Source organism: Centroberyx affinis, unplaced genomic scaffold (assembly GCF_046629955.1).
Source record: "Centroberyx affinis isolate AG114_WGS23_722 - 3 ecotype Tasmania unplaced genomic scaffold, CSIRO-AGI_Caff_v1 ptg001500l_1, whole genome shotgun sequence".
Taxonomy (NCBI): Eukaryota; Metazoa; Chordata; class Actinopteri; order Beryciformes; family Berycidae; genus Centroberyx; species Centroberyx affinis.
In genome coordinates, this window is record NW_027279964.1 from 46,976 (window position 1) to 66,095 (window position 19,120).

The 19,120-nt window shown below is 44.5% G+C and overlaps 1 protein-coding gene across 6 annotated transcripts in view; it reads left to right on the plus strand.

The window, feature by feature from the left end:
* Positions 1 to 19,120, plus strand: part of LOC139650516 (stAR-related lipid transfer protein 13-like) — a 48,603-nt gene that overhangs the window by 18,689 nt on the left and 10,794 nt on the right. For 2 of the 6 annotated variants that reach the window (XM_071527207.1, XM_071527210.1), the window contains exons 1-3: positions 3,799 to 3,922; positions 16,678 to 16,749; positions 17,930 to 18,011. In XM_071527207.1, the coding sequence (XP_071383308.1) occupies positions 3,799 to 3,922; positions 16,678 to 16,749; positions 17,930 to 18,011 (278 nt within the window). Of the gene's footprint in view, positions 1 to 3,798; positions 3,923 to 8,845; positions 9,566 to 14,700; positions 14,790 to 16,677; positions 16,750 to 17,929; positions 18,012 to 19,120 lie in introns of those variants that run through there. The other 4 variants (XM_071527205.1, XM_071527206.1, XM_071527208.1 and 1 more) reach the window with 3 other exon arrangements.

Genomic DNA, 19,120 nt, shown 5'->3' on the forward strand with positions numbered 1-19,120 from the left:
ACATCTTCTCAGTATTCTCTTTTCTTCGCTCTTCAATTCCCCACCATGGCACACACACACAGGTTCACCGCCCCCTCTCCTGTCCGCCTTTTCAGCCCTCTCCTCAACATGATTAATCCTCGCCTACTCGTAATACAAGCTTGCACAGCTGCCTCCAATGCTCACATCTTTTTCAGGGATCCTTGGCATCACTGCCCACAAGTCAGCCTGGCACATCTACCTTGAATGCCTTGAATATCTGTTGGTTTCGTGCAGGCTTGGCAGCTCTACCCATCAGTCCTGCTGATTCAACTGTTTCAAATGCTTGCATCTTGCACCTCACTGGCTCAGAAGTCAAGCCGACACAAAGTCCTGGTGCAAACAGTATCTATGTCGGTTGCAAGGATACATCACTGCCCGCAAGTCGAGCTGGTGCAATCTGGGTTTCACACTCACCACCTTGATCTTGACAACACTGGTGCATTCAAGCTAAGCGAGGGTGCAACTTCATCTAGTGCTGTATTTCATTATCCTCCCATCAATACAGTTAGGTGATAAGGAGAAGCTTGATCTTGAGTAATAAAAATGATAAGTGTTTGATATTTGAGCTAATAAAAGCAGTTCTGCTGTGTAGCTACAGGCAGTGCCTGCTCTCTAGGCTGTGAGTCTCACAGCCTCTCTATCATGCATCCGTTGTTAGTCATTTTAAATTTGCTGCCTCTCTTCACCAACTCGTTTTAAGTTGAGAGTAGCAGGCGGCCCCTGCCCTGTTGCTCAGTCAAACAACAAAAATCACTGTTCTATTATCCCCAGTCGCCTCACTTTCATTTTCCACCATTTGGTGTGAGCATGATCTGATGTGAAAGATGCACGGAATCTGAAACATGCCCAATTACTTATTAAAAAGTCTATGGAGCAAATTTGGTCTCGCCCTCCATCTGCAAATATGAAGCTCAGGAATTCCATTATGCTGTTTTAGTGGAAACAACCTAAATGTAAAAGGGAAATTTTATCCTCTGAAGTGTGTCATTTAACATGTTTTTCCTGCTTCTTCCCATCCCACACCAGATGTTCTGATGTGTTGGTGGTCTTGTCAATAGCGTCTGCTTTTTGTCTCCCCTCAGCTCCTCAGGTCCTTCCCTCTCTTATTCCTCCTCCATTCCTCTTCGTATTGTTCATCATTCTTTCCCTCTCAAACTCATTTCCTCTCATCACCACTGACCGTCCGCCATCAATCTCAGCCAGGTCTCAGCAGTGTAACTCGGTAATATAAATCTCTTGGTCTCTCCCCACCTACTGACACCAGACACCAGGCCATGGCAGGGCAGGGCAGGGTAGGGCGAGGAGGGTTGGGTCATGAACACCGGCCTCTATAACGCTCCCCTCAAATATACAGTACTACTGTATATGTGTTATATTCAGCAGGGCACCAATCCACACAGATTGCAAAAGTCACATTTTGGATGAAAACTATATTGTTTAACTCCAAGTGTTTCTGCAGATACCCATTTATGACACTCAACCATGAGGTTTATGTGGCCATACCAGTAAAGTGGTGTTAGGTGTCCAGAGAGACATAGGATTCTGCTGACTTGTTGGGACGGCAAGAAGAGCAGCCTGTTTAGACAGGCCAAAGTGACGAATCTGGTCTCCGCACATAGACGCATGCCAACCTGGAACTCAACACCACAATCAGGACGTCCGATGGCAGCGTGACAGAGGCAGGCAAACAGCAGCTGATGAGCGTCCTGGATGGCCTGATCAGTCTGTCTGGCGTTCCTGGGATAACACCGGAGTAACGCAGGGTCCAGGATGGGATTCCCAAACCCTTGACCTGTCAATTGGGTGGATGTGACTCACAAAGAGAGACAGCTCAGATGGTTGATGTTTATGCACTTTCACTTTAGCCCTGTTAGGTTCACTGGAGCATGTATGTGTTCATGTACACCCACTCTCTATCTCAGTTAGTCAAGCCAGTCAGTCACTTACTCATATTGTAATGCACTAACATTAAGTTAAAGTTCCTGGGCTCTTTTGTTGTTTGGTGGTTTATGTTTTTTTATTTCAATGGATAACTGGCCAAGAAATTCTAAAACGTTGAAACATCAGGTTTTGGTGTCAGCCTCGCTTTTTTCCAGACCCACCATTTTTCTTGTTTTTATGGCATTTCTGCTTTATTGGACATGCGACAAAAGTCCTGGGACAGATTTGAACCCAGAGCATCACGGTTACATGATACGCACCCCAGACGCACCATTTTTTTTTACCAATGTCCAACAATCAGTGGACATTGGTAAATTCCTATAGTGACACATCTATCGTAGAAGAGGAAGAAACACCAGTTTCTCCCCCAACAGTAGCCTCAATAGACCATAATGCTATGCACCAACAAGACATGTTCTGTGTTGAGTAAAGGGTGCGACTCTCGCTTTCTCTCAACTGGAAAAACTCACTCTCTTGCTCTAACAAGATCACAATCATTATTGCTCTCTCCTCCTCCTACACACAAAACCCAGCTGAATACAAAAAGTCCAGGAACGTTGGAGATGTTGAAAGGCATTCTGAGAAATGTCAGAAATCACTAACTGAAGTAGAAGCAGGCCAGGCAGGTTGAGGGAAAGTGGGTACAACAAAAGTTAAATTACAACACAATGCTTTGAACAGCACAGATTGATGATACATAACGGTGAAAGACCATCTGAGGGTGGAATTTTCCTTTAAACATTCACTCACTAGCTTTCTTTTTCTCTCCCATGCACACACACACACACACACACATCGCGGTGAGGGACAGTGAATGGGGAGACTCCATAGAGAGATGCCAGTTAGAGATAAAGGAGCTGGAAAAAGGAAAAAGACGAGTAAAGGGACGTGAGTGAGAAATAATGGAATAAAAGTTGAGTAAAGGGAGGTGAGTGAGAAATAAGGGAGAAAGACGTGGAAGATGTGGAAATAGGAGGGAAAATAATGGAGAAATAGATGAGAAGGAGATGGGAGGGAAGGAATGTGGAATATGGAGAAAAAAGTGGGAAGAGAGAGAGGGGAAAAGGACAGAAGACATGGCAAGGGAGAAGGCAAAGAGTGAGAAAGAAAACAATTAAGCCAATCTCCAATAAGCCTAAATGTCTGTTTCCTATAATTTTTGTAGCTGCCCTCTACAGCCATATTGTGAATGAATGACTAGATGCTAGGCAAAGCGTTTCCTGGTGGCTACGCTCAGTTGGAAGTTGTGTGTGCGTGTGTGTGTCAAGGGATTGAAAGAGATGCTTGTTTGGGTGGGTGGGTGGGTATGGGTGGTAGAAAGAGAGAGAGAGAGAGCATGTGTGTGTGTGTGAGAGAGAGAGGGGGGGAGAGAGAGAGGGAGACTTGCATATGGGAAGAGGGGGGGGGGGGGAAACCGCCTCTCACATCTGGCTCGCCTTGTCAGACGACCAGCCTCACATGCAGAAGTTATGTTGAAACATCTCTGTACCTTCGCCCCAGAGAGGACTGTAGATGGGCCGGGCAGGGGGGTGGAGGGGGGATCGGAAATGCTAGATGAAGTAAATATGCATTTCTTTCGTGGGTCCAAATCCAAATAGGAAACCTCGTCCGCTGTTGGTGCAGGAAGGTGACGCAGCGCCAGATCTCGAGGAGCGTACCAGGTGAAGCGGTGACGACCATTGCGGCAGGCGGGCAGGCAGGCAGGCAGACGCAGCCGGGGCGCACGGTCCCAGCCCGAGCCGCTCGTACACAGGAATAAAGGAATTAAGGAATAACGGGGCAGTTTTCGGCGCGCTGATTTAGACGGGGAATCATTATGCGTCGGGGTGCACCGCAATGACAACCAAGCGAAAGTCAGCCAAGCTACAGCTGCGGCGGTCGATCAGCGAGCAGCTGCGGGACTCCACGTCCAAGGCTTGGGATCTGCTGTGGAGGAATGTCCGGGAGCGACGGCTGGCAGGTCAGAGAGCCAAACCCCAGGGATGGAATGGAGGGCAAAGTCTCCTAAACTCAGTCTACCCACCGCTTTATTTGCGGATTAGAGTTTAGCTGCCCTTTTAGACTGACACATATCTTTACGACAGTAACAGTAGCATATACACCACATTATCAAAGTGGTGTATGGTTAAATGAAGATAAGGTGTTTAAAATAGAGAGAAAAAAAAACTCATACATTTATGCTTTTCTGAAATGTTTTTCTGATTTTTGACTGTATGATGATCACTGATTGGAGGTCATAGTTTACCTTTATTTACATTTTATTTACCACCACATCACTGGAAATACCACATTCCATTTTGAATTAACTTTGCCGACTAAATGTAGCACATTAAAATCAATTCAAAAGTTTATCCTAGGCTGTGTGCTGCATATGTGTTATAGCCTGTGCGGTAGCGTCATGCGCCGCGCTACTGATATTTTGGGAAGGTCATTGTCAAATTTAGTGTCCATAACAGTAGAGGCATGTACTGTGGACAGAAGCCCACACAGTGGTTAAGATGCCAGACGTGCAACATTTTGTTGTTCTTATCTGAGGAGTGGTTTCTTTGCTGTGTATTATTGAGAGATCGGGGGATTTTAGATTTTGGATTTTTAGATTGTTGTTTTTTTTTTTGTATGGTGTCAAATATTCTACACGCCAATGCGCCAAGTTTGGGGGGTCAGTCGGTCTATATTTACAGTGTCCTGGATGCGCAGAGTTAGCTCTCTCTCTCGCTCTCTCTCTCTCTCTCTCTCACTCTCTCTCTATCTATCTCTCTCTCTCTCACTCTCTCTCTCTCTCTCTCTCTCTCTCTCTCTCTCTCTCTCTCTCTCTCTCTCTCTCTCTCTCTCTCTCTCTCTCTCTCTCTCTGACGCACACTCACAGACAGAGAGAGAGATGGAGAGAGAGCTGCAGCTGTCTGCCCTCCTCGGTTTAATGTAATTACTGAGATGTCTGCCTCTTAAGCAAATTAAACGCCGAACATTCCCACATTCACATCCGTAATGGCACGCCACAAACCACAGTATAAAGCAGGCTGCCATATCGGTTCAAACGATTATGCCTGTCAAGTGCGTTCATGTGCACAGCAGAGATTAATTGCATGTGGAAACAGCTATCAACTAACACTGTAGGTAAGTTTATAAAGCATTTAGATGATAGATAGTACATACTGCTATTGGCTACAGGATGCCTAGGCTACTTATTGCAAGAAACAACTTTCAATATGATGGATTATCTGTGAGGAATCTGATGGTGATGCTGGCTTTAGTGATGCTTTTTAGGATGGCACACAGTTAATGAGAGAGGAAAATGAGGGGGTGATAGTGAAATGGGGCATCAGAGAACACCTGCTGCCCCAATAATCCTCTTTCCCCCTTATTCCTCACCCCCTCATCTGCTCCTCCCTTCACCCACAAGTCCCCCACCCGCCTCTCCACCCCTCCCTCACCCCACTGCTTAACCCCTCAGTTCAAGGCACACAGTTCACATCTGTCTGGCTCAGATCCTCAAAATCTGCACGTCTGGCCTCACTGGTGTTCTGCTCCACAACGCATTTTCCACTCACTGAATTAGTCACTGCAACTGAATACTGTATAAGCAAACTTATGTTAGCAACTGCTGAGATGTATTTTACTAGCAACTACCGTAACTGTAGGTGTCTTAATCGTTTTGAATGAATAAACGGACAAATGAATAGATCAGGATCTTGATGATAAGGGCTGTGATTGATTGATTGTTGCGGTTCTGATGGAGTTGATTGTGTTTATGGTTCTGTTCCATCCTGTCTGTGTGTGTGTGTGTGTGTGTGTGTGTGTGTGTGTGTGTGTGTGTGTGTCTGTGTGTGTGTGTGTGTGTGTGTGTCTGTGAACTGAGAGTACATAATAGCACCTAGATTTGGCTGTAATCCCAAGGATTTTAGGTTAGAGGTGGGGGTCAGAACTCCCTTTGCATGTAGGATTATTGGGTCTTAGTTCCTCCTCTCTCTGTGTGTGTGTGTGTGTATGTGTGTATGTGTGTGTGTGTTAGAGGGATGGGTTTTGTTAAGTAAACCTAGATCCAGATAAAGGAATTTACACAGATCTATAATCACTGTACCTCCATCTTCAATCATCCCTTCCTGATTAGAAGTTGTCCAGTGTCTAGTTCTTATTCTCACTATAAGCAACTGCTTGGCGACTCATCTGTATGGCATTGTGTTCCGCTGCTACGCCGATGATACTCCACTATATCTGTCAGTAAAACCCGATGACTGAAGTAAGTTGGCTGTATTGGATGTCTGTCAATGGATGTCTGAGGACTTCCCCCGACAAACCTGAACTTCTTGTTATTGGCCCTGAATGGATTTCAAGACAAATTCATCAGTCTCTTGGTCCTTTAACAGAGAATCTCAAGGCTGTATAAAAAAAAACCATTTTGGTATCATCTTTGATCCAGGTTTAAACCTTGAGCAACATTCCTAAAAGCTAGTTCAGTCATGTTTTGTTCAACTAAGGAATACTGCCAAAATTAAATTGTTCCTATTTCTCACTGACACAGACAGAATCACACAGGCTTGTATACCTTCTTGTCTTGACTACTGTAACACCATATTTACCTGTCTTAACCAACAAGCTCTGGCACAGCTCCAGTGTGCTCTTTCCCACTATTGCTGTGTTTTGTTTCTTGTTATTGCCTGTTTGTGAAGCACTGTTTATACATAGTGTTTATTGTTATTATTATTGAACATATGATATTTCCATGATGTCACTGCTGGTGAAATCCTCATCCTGTCAAGAGATCTGGGTATCAGTAAACAGTATCTGTTGATATCATACAGATATTTGGTATTAGTATTAATTTTAAGACATCAGAATGTATCAAAGGATTTAAAAAATGCTGAGCACTAAAATGTCCTTCTTTGATAATGGACATTTGTATTGAGAAATGAATTTAAGGTTGTTTTAGAGTATTTTTGGAATTCAAAGTTTTAGTACTATCAGTATTGAAAAAACAATAGACAGACCTACTCTCATCCTTTGCTAAGTTTCAGTGATGATGGTGAATACAGTATGAAATGGGAAATCTATACTAGCTGCCACCCAAATACTGGTGAATTTAAGCTGTCTTATCAATCAGCCACTTTAGCAGGGAACCAGCTACCGTTCCATGTTTCTTTCCTATTCTAAAAAAAAAAGACAGAAAATATTGAAAAGTGGCTGGTGGATTTTGGATTCATCAGCCACTGTGGCGGGGGGATGAAAAATTCCTGCCCTGAATATGAGCATGTTAATGATGAATAACATTCACCGTCAGAACTTAATCATCTTCATTGTCACTGTAACAGTCACTGATTTTTCAGCCTCCTCTGAAGTTCATTTGTCTGTTTAGTTTCTGCTCTGTCTAGGCCAGCTGTAACTGAGACAGAGTGATGCGTATTATCTTACTGACCTCTTACTACAGCCTTGCACTATGCCAATCCATTTACACACATCTATTTAGCTGGCTATCGGGTTGCTCTGCCAGCCTGCAGTGGCCTGCACCAGGCAGTGATAACCCTGGGTTTACTCATTGTGTCCTCCACATAGTGGTTTGGGTGTTTCTGGGTTTTTCTGGAGAGATAGTAGCCTTGTCAGCTGGACAGACACAGACTAAGACGTATATTGACAGGCAGAGTGAAAAAGACAATACATGCAGTAAGCCTTCCATTTACTTGTGATAATTTCCTCTCACATTGCCTCCAGAGGGCAGTCTAATCAAATCACTCCATTTCAGTGGTAGGGAAATGTAATATTTCACAATTTAACAGAATTCTTCTGACTGAGCATACATAGCCGACTTTGTGATATGTGGTTAATGCACATAGACATTTAAAAAGCCTTTCTGGAATTTCATACGCTATTCACTCACACCTTTCTGACAGCCTAAGACCTGCACACTAAAAAGCTCTAATGTGAGCTTGTGTGTGTGTGTGTGTGACTGCTGACCTGAAATTGACTTTACTATGACCTACTTTTCACATAACCCCCCCCCCCATTCGTTCCCCAAAATGAATTAAGGTGACCCCCCCTAACCTCTTGTCTTGGTACTTCACTACTAAACTAAACTAAACTAGGCCAAAGAATGAACTTCCCTCCTCCTCCCTCCTCTCACTGCATTCCATACATTTATCCGTTAACTCTGTTACTGTATGGCAACATTGTGTCACACATTTCGGACTCTTAGCCCTTCTTATTTCACCCACTATACAGCCGATTTTGTTGAATGTATTACTAACTGGGGGCCGCAAGGATCACTGTGGGCGCAGGATATGTGCTTGATGAATTATGCTAAATGTCATGTGGTACGCACTTGATGCTACGGTGTGGATTTAGAGAACATTTCTCAATAGAATTACAATCCTACTCAGCATTAGTAACAATAGCACGCTCCTACATACATTCCTCAGCGCACTCTCACACACCCACATACTCTCTATTGTTCTGCCCTTTCCCATTTCACATCGGGATATGCTTGTTGGGATAGTGTTTTTTCCAGGCCTATCCCCTCTCTGATTACATCTTCCATCCCACATTTGCTCTTACTCACACACACACACACACACATGCCATACATACATACATATGCCTGAGGCTATAGCAAATTGTGTCTCTGGCACAGGTTCAGGAAGCAGGGCAGTGTTCCCAGATATAATCATGCCATTGGCTGCTGGTCATGTGACCGAAGGAAGGACGAGGTGGAAGCAAGAGTTTTACGAGTCTTCCTCCCATCTCAGATGAGAGCTCAGCATGACTGTGGGTGTGGGTGGGTGTGTGGGAAGAGAAGACGCCTTGTCAGTGGAGCGCAGGTAGTTTGATGAAGCTTGTGTGTGTCGTGTCACATGGCTAGCGTTTGTTTGACTATGAGCTGAAGGGAGGAAGAGAGGGTGGGGACCTGATTTGGCTTCCAGTGAGGGCATGTTGAAGGCAGGAATGCTGAGGGAGTGCGCAGACAACAGATCATCCGGGAGAGAGTGAGACAGACTTGTACGCTAGTGAGAATTAGATGGTACTTTGTACAGTATGGAGGCTCTAAACAGCGTGACCATTGTGGACAAGGTGGACACTACAGAGAGCACAGTGGACAGTGTGGCTGCATCAGCAGACTGTGTAGGTGCCGTAGAGAATGCAGACGTAGCAAAAGCTGCAGGGAATGAAGAGACAGCAAACAGCAATCCGGACAGTGCGGACACTGCAGGCATTGTAGAAACTGCCAGCCACGAGGACGTCACTCGTAGCGTGGAGACTGTAAAAGTTACGGACCCTACGAGTATAAACATCGCTGACAGCGCGGACAATGTGGGGGATGTTGACAGTCTAGACAGTAGTGGCATTGTTGGTACAGAGCGCAGCGTGGACCATGCTGACAGTAGTAGGAGTATGGAAATCGATGGCAGCGCGGTGAGTGTGGGCCTCAGCGTAGCAGGTGACAGTAATGGCTGCGAGAGTGACAGCGACTGCACCAGTGAGAGCACCTGCCTGGAGGCGATGACACACGACGGGCAGCAGCACTACCTGAGGCTGGGCGACACCCCGCGCCGGCGCTCGGCCCTGCGCCTCTCACGCATCATTGCCCGGCAGCAGCTGCTCAGGAGGCTGGAACAAGGTAGAAACGGTGGGAAAGGCAAAGTTGTGATCTGCCTGTCAGTTATTTACACAAGTGATTGATTAGATCTGTGTCACCAGGATGGGACAGTCAGTTAGTTAGTGTTATGATAAAACCTTCTTCTGATCAGTGATAATCTCCAGAACTGGATGTTTTTTTGGAAGACAAACAGAACAAATGGAATTATCACAGTTATTTTCACAGTTTCTGTGTAATTACATCTATTTTCTCCTCTCAGTTGGCTGTTTTTCAAAAGTGAGAGATGGAACATGAATATTAGTATGGTATATGACATGTATATGATGGTATGTAAAGCCCTTTGAGACTTGACTGTGATAAAGGGCTATATAAATAAACAAGACTAGACTAGACTAGAATAGATTTGACTTTTCAGAAGTAGCCCATGTGGGAGAGACACAGTGTAGTGTAGGAAACATCTCTCCTCTGTCACTTCACGGTTTTTAAGTATGCTTTATTGGCATGAGCGTGCACACTACAGGTTGCCAGCACTCCCACTTTCTGCTTTTCCTCAGTCTGGACATATAAGGCCACTTTTCCCTCCAAAAGATGGTTTTCATAAATCTGAAAGAAGCAATAACAAGCTGTAAGGGACTGCAGTGTTATTGTTTTTGTCTCTCTCCTCACTGGTCACTCTTCAGCTTTGTATTCCATGGTTATTTCCTCACCTTCCTGTCACATGACTCATGTTTGCAGGGGAGTGGACAGTGGAACTGCCTGGTTTTCATGGAAATGTCACAGCACAGGCACTGGGTCGTCCCAATGGCTACTCTATATGAATATGTGTGTCTTATGAGTTTTTATTCCTCACATTGCAGATGTTGGATTACTCTATATTCAGAGATTTTTCTGGGCATAATGTTAGTACGCTTGAACAAATCAGATGTTGTGTTTGTGTTGTTTTGAGTGCATTGTGTTGTTTTGTGTCCTGCTTTTGGTCTGTTGAAGGATCAGAGACATGTCAGGTCTTGTGTTTGGTGTTTGTTTTTTTTTTCCCTGAGAAGTTAGTCTGCCAAATTTTACATTGAGCATCAGGTGCAGACACAGGCTGGTTGAAAAACTAAAAGATGTGTGCAGAGGGAAAGTCAGAGAGAGAGAGAGAGAGAGAGAGAGAGAGAGAGAGAGAGACAGGAGGAGAGAGAAAAAAACGAGCTGCTGCAGGGGAGGAATGTAGATGGAGAAGCAAGTTTATGCCTGTGCTCTTTTTGGGTAAAGCTATGATTCATTTAAATTTCATGCACAATCTCATGCACATACACACTCTCTCTCTTTCTGTTGCTCTCTCTCTCTCTCACTCTCACACACACACACACACACACACACACACACACTCTCCAGATGCATTCCAGTTCTCAGCAGCTGTAGATTCTAGTTAAAAGCGGAGAACTCAATGACCTGACCAAACCTGATCACCTGTAGTCTCCATCTGAATCAAAATACCTCTCAAATGTTTTAGATCGATTACATTTTAACATTTTCTAGGCATTTAGTGGACGCTCTTTTCTAGTAGGGGAATGTAGGGGAAATAGTTCATGAAGAAAGGGTCTTTTGAGGAAACAACGCATAAATTGACTTTTCTAAAATATATCATTGATGCTTGTGTCATATTGGTGGTTGTTTTGCCTTGTCATTATCAAAGACTGGAGGTCATAGTTTACTCACTTTTTTTTATTTTATACTGGTGAAGGGACAGTCTGCCTAACCTCTTGGCCACTCTGCCTCACAATCTTAGCTAAGCTCTAAACTTTTTGTACCTAGCCAGCTGGCAATGAATGCTCAAGTCACTAAATGATAAAAAAAAGAAGATATGTACAGAATGCAGCACATACACATAACCACCTTGTCTCCCCTTCAGCAACCGCAGCCTAAAGCAATATAATAATTTGAAGCAGTAAATGCATTGCTGTACTACATTGCTTTAATACCCTCTGCTGGAGAAACAGTGGCATAACCAAATATGCCACTTTGTCACCCTCAACCTTCTTGTGTGTGTGTTTTTCTTTCTTCAGACTTCCCAGCACTACAGCCAACTGTTTCCACTAACCAAGCAATCCTGGTAGTTAACACTTGTTAATATCTTAACCCCATGGTCAGCTGCAAATTTACATCAAGCATACAACCTCTTTTCAAACCTTTCAATTTGTCAGCATGGAGATAGATGCTGACAAATTTTAAATTGTCTTGGCAGTCTATCTACAGCTGTCTCCCACAGTGTACAGAAGAGTCTGTGCTTGAACCTGTACTGATTTCATGCCAATATTGACTCAGTTTTACAGTACATTCCTGAGGGCTTGACATCACCGCAGATGTACCGTACAGGACAGGATAGACATATTCCTCTTAACCCATCACTCACTCTCTGCCTTCTTCACTACTTTTTTCTCAGTGACCTTTAAACATGGAGGACTAAGTGCTTTAGCTTATGTGGGAATATGGCTGCTGTCCAGACTCTCTCTCTCTCTCTCTCTCTCTCTTTCTCTCTCTCTCTCTCTCTCTCTCTCTCTTTCTGTGTGTGTATGTGTGTACGTGTGTCTCTAGTATTCACCCAAAAGTGAAGGACTATGACTAAAAGCATTTACCTCTCTTCTGTTCTTAATCCATGGAATCTATTTTAATGGAGTTTGACTGAACAGTTGTGTTTAAACCCACAGCATTGCCTGAAAATGTATCTTTGTATAATTAACAGTACTCTCTGGCTCTCTTACTGCTCATTATCTATCAGTGTGGCTCAGTCAGTCTAACTAACCCCCAGCAATTATCCCAGCTGACTCCCACTGACATGTTAAGTCCAGGAAGTGTTGTTCCTGTTGCTGTTCTTAGCTCACACTCCGCTCTGGATGCCTGGGAAATTCAGAGCAGGAAATGATGTCATGCGAGGCACTTCAGAGTCCTTGAGACCCAGTATGAGGCAGACATAACACTGAGGAGAGGCGGACATAAAGTCAAGGTTATTGGCCCCCTCCGGCTTATGGAAGAGGCCTCGGATAAAAGGGAGGAAATGAAAGGCAGAGGAAAGAAAGGCAAAAGGCGTACTTGCAGAGAAAAAACTTGTAAGGACTTTCGGGCACTTTTTCATTATGTAATGTAGCTGGCACCCTTGTTATGCAATGAATTACCTTACAGCCCCTTCGTCCCACAGATGCACACACACACACACTCATACACATACCATCTGTCTTCCTTCCCTGCTGTTATTCTGGTGGCTTGCTGCCTGTTGTCATATATTCTACACAGCAGGAGTGCAGGGACACGGAATAGACCGAAGGAATGAAGGAACGGCATGGTGGGCAGCTTGGATTAGCGCCATCTGACTGTGTGCATTTGTGTGTTTTGTGGCCCACTAATGACATGTTTGTGTACCAATTAATCTCTTGATTAAATTCTGCACAGATGAATAGAAGCTCTTTGTTCCCACGCTGACGGGAGCGCTGACACTTAGCGCCTTTGATCTCTCTCGCACAAACACACAGAAACACACACACAAACACAAAAGGCAATGAGGCATGCCATTTTGTGCATTTCCTAATATATCTAGGGACTACAGTTGCTGTATAACAATTAATTACTAGAAAAGGCAGCACTAGGAAAGGCAGCATAAATGCATTTGGGATATTGAGGGTTTTCAAAGTCTTGTATTTAGCATTCTAATGGAGGTAAATTGGTCATAAATAGGATGTGTTAACAAGACTATCCCATCTACCGCTATACTGGGTAGTAAACTGAATAGCTCCACTGTCTTGGCAAGAGTTGAGGAGATTGAGATGAAGCTGTACTGTATACTTAACATACAAAATACTAGGACAACCTTCCCAGTATTGAATTGCACCCGTTTCTGCATAATCCGTCTCTCTAGTGCCACAAGGCTTAAACATTTCTTCCTTATACTGTCTCCTCTCCTTTCACCTGGTCAGTGTGTTTCATACAAAGAGCGGGTAATGTTTCTACAGTCAGTGTGTAAGTGGCTGGTGTGGTATGTCTTCCTCCCTGTGGTTTTCCCACAGGATCTGTCCATCCCAGCTGCCCTCCCCACCCCAGTTGTCTGCCTGTCTCAGCCGTTTCACATTCTCTGACTCACTGGGGGCAACATCTGGACTGTGCTAAATGTGCTTGACTGTGCTGATATATGTATGTGTGTGCGTGTGTGTGTGCACACACTGCATTCCCTCACACATTGTTCTGGTCCTCCGTTTCGTACAGTCAGCCAACAGTGACAAGCCTAGGTCAGAGTCTCCTCGCTCGCCTACCAGTAGGTTCAGCTGACATGTTGAGTTAGCGTCCGCCAGTTGTCGGTCTGCGGCCTCGGGGGCTGGCTGATACAAAAGCTGGCTCAGATTAGCCATTTTCTCCATGGAAGTGATGAGGCAACAGCAGCTCTGGTAATGACGATGAAGATGTGATGAGGGAGGCGTTGAGCGAAGTCTGGTAGGAGCACGGTGGAAGACGGGATGAGGCAGTGAAGAGGAGCAAAGCGGACGGATGAAGGATTATGTGTGAGGACGTATTATTGTTAATATTAGAGAGAGAGTGCAGGTGGGTAGTAGTGGGTAGTGGATAGTAGTAAGAGAGATGCAGTAAGGTTATAGTTCAAGTTCAATTCAAGTTCAATACTTTATTGCCATGTCAACAAAAGTTGATCGGAAGTTGTATAGAAAGAGAGAGCAGTATTCAAATGCTTTTATAGATTTTTCTCTATAGAGGCAACATACTGTGCAGCACTTCTACAAGTTTTAGAAGTTTTAGAAATAGAATAGAAATTGTATGATGTCGCGTGCTAACAAAAATAAAGATAAAGCCCAACCGTAACCATAAATAGGTCGGAAGAAATGAACAGAACAAGAAGAATAAGCATAAAAATAAACTTACACAGAGGGAGGAGAGGCGAGACTGGTGCAGCGTAAGGCAGAGAGAAGTGCAAAAGTAGACAGAGATATTGTATGTGAATTATAATGAAGTAGAAAGTGAGAGAGGAGGCTAAGGAGATAATTAGAGGGAAGAGAAAAGCTGCATGGGGCCGGCTGGAAGAGGGAGGCAGAGTTGTAAACAGAAGGGCTGGAAAAGGGAGAGAGGAGGGAAGCACAGAAAGCGTTGTCGTTTGATGGAGCGCCGGACAGTGGCGGATGGATGTGACATGGGATGGAGAGGAGACTATAACAGAAATATAAGCACGTCGACCCCCTACACCATGAGTGAACCATGAGGACTTCAAGTGAGTTTTTAATTCTCTGCGCCTCTTCTGTTTTCTCACACTGAAGACTAGAGCGCTGTGCCGGAGAAACGCCGCTCGCAGGAATTTCTCAGTTCTCAGAGTCTATTTTCAGAGCGTGACAAAATGTCTTTCATGTTTCACCCTCATGTTGCTTCATATGTGATTTAGAGAGGGGAGTTATGCTGGGAATGTTGGGAGAGGGATGTAATTGGCGGATTGCGGTGAGAAGATCGTTTCCTCTGACCGTTCTCATCTCTGTGTGATGGTGAGGATGGAGGCTTTTTTCTTGTGCCGCTTGAACCGTCTCCTCTGTGTTTGTGCGGTGCCTCTCCCATTCACTTTCAGCGCCTCTAAGAGTGTGAATAAGACAAGTGAGTTAGTGTGAGTGAATGAGATTTTTTAAGGGGGAAGAGATAAGGGGCAAATGCCATAGTGGTGACTGCAGAATGTAGAAACAGCTAGGAGTAATGTAGGGGGGTGTTTTCGATTTGACTGAGAGGGACTTTAATACAATCTGTGTGTGATAGTTTAAATTCTTTTGCAGTTAAACTACCAGTCAAAAGTTTGGACACACACATTTTTATTTATTTTTTAAATTTCTCACATTTTAGAATAATAGGAAAGACGTCATAACTATGAAATAACACAAATGGAATTATGCAGTGACGAAAAAAGTGTTAAACAAATCAAAACTATCTTATATTTTAGATTCTTTAAAAGTAGCCACCCTTTGCCTTGATACAAAGGCAAAGGCTTTGGAAAGAAATTCAAACATAGGCATCAACTTCAATATTTATATTTGTTTAAGAAACAAATTTCAAGCATTTAAGCATAAGCCTTTAGATCAAAATGGCTTTAATGAAAAACATGGTACATTCAATCAGGTGTGTCCAAACTTTTGACTGGTAGTGTAAGTTTATGTAAGTTTGTAAAGCTAAAAACTCAAGTTCTATAGGAATATGTGTGCAAATTTCATCACTGGCACCAGGATCTTTAAAATGTCCTTGTCAGCACAAAGCTCCACAGAATGGTTTAATCAGTGTTTGCTCATAAAGAAAATGTGGGTACACGCATACATGCATGTGCATGTGCAGACACACACACATGCACAGTAGAGAGCTGCCAGTTTAGCTGTGTGGGCAATACATATGCTAGCGGAAAAAAGTAGTAAAACCAATGCCTGTAAAATGTCTACTGGTGTCGGTTACAGCACCTAATGGGGTGTGGTGCCATGTGGAAAGCCTGTGAAGTTTACACTTTAACAGCCCAAATCTGATGCTGTATGGAAATTTCAAATCTGAGTAGATATCAGATTTTCCCAATATCTATATATATATTTAAAAAAAAAAACTAAACTGTGTGAAGACATTTCTCTGTCCTCTCAAGATCTCAAGTGTCCCTCGCTGGCTCCCTTCCAGCTTTTCCGATCCCCTCATTCCAGCGGAAATCTCAGAGGAAAATTGAGTTCTGCTGAGATGTTCCTCCCCATGTATTAAAAATGCTGGGATGGGGATAGCAGCCGCTGCTCCCAATCCAATGTCACACTCTTTATCTCTGTCTTTGACTCTTCATTTGCTTCTGTTTATGATATGTGATGAGACGAAATCCCGCAGGGACTTTCCTCCTCACAAATGCCGGGATGTGATATCACGCAACGCTTTAGACGAATCCAATTTCAGTCCAATGCTCTTTCTCTCTGACTTTGAATCACTCTCTGTTTTTATGATATATGACGTACAGACCAACTGAATTATGGGTGTCTCATATAAATGGTTACGCAGAACCTAGAACCTTGTGAATATAATTCATAACTGTTCACAGGGCCAATACGTAATCAATATGTGGGTGTGTTTACTCAACCTGTCTCTTCTCCTTTTGGGCTTTACAGAGATTGAGGCTAAGGAGGCTTGCGATTGGCTGAGAGCGGCGGGGTTTCCACAGTACGCCCAGCTCTATGAAGGTAACACACACACACACACACACACACACACACACACACACACGTACACACACACAAACATGTACATAGAGTAGCCACAGTCTGTGGTCCAGCATTTACACAGCTGCCGTGTTTCACACAAAGACTTGTCCCTTCAAATCCCTCCTCTGTATTGCTCTGTCTCTCTCTCTCTCTCTCCCTCTCTCTCTCTCCCTCTCTCTCGACCCATCCCTCTATCTCTCTGTCCCTGTCTTCTGGGCTGCTGTGGTCTATTTCCAGGCTCCAGTTCCTGTCCAGAGGGAGGGGTCATGGGAAAGGCCTTGTTATCACTGCTGGGACTCTCATAGCCTCTCTCTCTCTCTCTCTCTCTCTCTCTCTCTCTCCCTCTCTGTCTCTCTCTCTCTCTATCCCCTCTTCCACCTTTCTTCCTCTGTCCTCTCCTCTACTCATCCGCCACTCATCTTCCACTCAGGTCTGCACAGCAGAGCCGCACCATCTTTCTTTCCCTCTTTCTTTCTTTGTTGTCTTTCTTGCTTTCTTACTTGCTTTCTTTCTTGCTTTCTTGGTTGCTTTTCCTGTCATTTCCGTCTTTCCTTCCCTCCTTCCTTCCTTCCTTCCTTCCCTTCTCACCTTGTTGGAAAACCCTAGAGGCATTCATGTGACGATCATCTGCTCTCGTCCAGTTGAGGCACAAACAGGAAACGGCCCCAGTAATCTAAGAAGTAGCTCTTAAATGCGCTGCTCCTTGTTTAGCAGCGCACCCTGCACCTCTCTGAGAGCCAGTAATCTGGGGTTATGGATGCCGGCCTGTGGGACTCTGTGGCTTTCATAAGGCCTGCAGTCTACCACCACACACAGAGAATCACAAAAATAAAACGCTTGAGTCATTTTTTTGTGTTTGGCAATGTGCGGAATTTAAGTTATTTTTGGGGGTTAACAATTTTGTGAGTGTGTGTGTGTGTGTGTGTGTGTGTGTGTGTGTGTGTGTGTGTGTGTGTGTGTGTGTCTGCGTGTGTCTGCATGTGTCTGCTCCTCCAGATGCAGATGACTGGTGTTAACAGTTAGTGGCAGCAGGTGTGCCAAACATCACAGACTTCAGTAAATGTTAACCCCTCACTGCTGTCTCCTGTCAATCATTAACTGTAAACCTACCTCTCTCTCTGTCTCTCTCCCCCTCTCTCTCTCTCTTTCTCTTTCACAGATTCCCAGTTTCCAATTGACATTTCGTCGGTGAAAAGGGACCATGACTTCTTGGACAGGGATCTGGTCGAGCCTCTGTGTCGGTAAGGGCACTCACAGAAAACACACACACACGCACACATACTGTACATACACACTCACTCTCTTGGTCTGTCTCCCTCCATTTCAGTGTATATATTTAACACCAGTATCAAAATTTCATCATCATCATCGTGCAGCTTCCATTTCATTGATTCATCCATTCCTCTCCTCCTTCCCCTCGTTCTGCACCCTGATCTTTTCCCTGCGGCTTGGTGCTAACCGCTAATCATCAGACGTCTGACCCCGACCCTTAATGAACTCCCAGTCCCTGTCTCCCCCTCCGACACACAGGCTTTGATCTGGTCAGCCACCCCCCCCCCCCCACTCTCTCCCACCCCTCTGCCATGCTCTGATCTCCCATTCAAAGAGCAGAGACCCTCAGGGGGCGAAGCAGGAGGGGTGGTGTGAGGGGTGAGGGCAGTGGGGAGGGGGTTTGTTGGGGGGGTTTGAGGATGCCAACGTAGACTACCAGATGGCTGTGTGCATATTTAAGGTCCCTCTGCACACTTCAGCTATGATCTTTCTCTGTTTCATGTCTCTCAGTCTCTCTCTCTCTCTCTCTGGTAAAGCACTCCCTTCTCATTGAAGCTTTTTTTGGTCGCACCAACATACTTACTCACATACTTTCCCCCTCCTATCTCCTCCCCCCCCCTCTCTCTCTGTATGTCCTTGGGAGAGGCGGGTGTGGTAATGATAGTGTTAGTGATTCCTCACAGCTATACTGTGAGAGAATACACATCGGACCCCCTGAGAAGCAGCTCAGCAGCCGTAAAACATATTCATAATGAGCTCTCCCTCTTTCATACATCGCTCTCACAGACACACATACTCAATGATCCATAATCTTTCATGCGCACATAAAAAACTGTTTTAACTTAGATTATTTATTCATGCATAGGTTCATGCTTGCAAGACTTCACACACATACAACTGTTGTAGAGGAGGAGGAATTGTTGTACTATCCTGCAGTACAAATGCAGGGTGTGGAGACTCCTACAATGGCTCCCAGTGTATATTCCCACAACTTTAATGTTTACCTCCAGCGAGACAGACAGTTGACATGACAGCTTGTTACCGTTATTTTCTAGTTTATATGTAGTGACAAGCAATC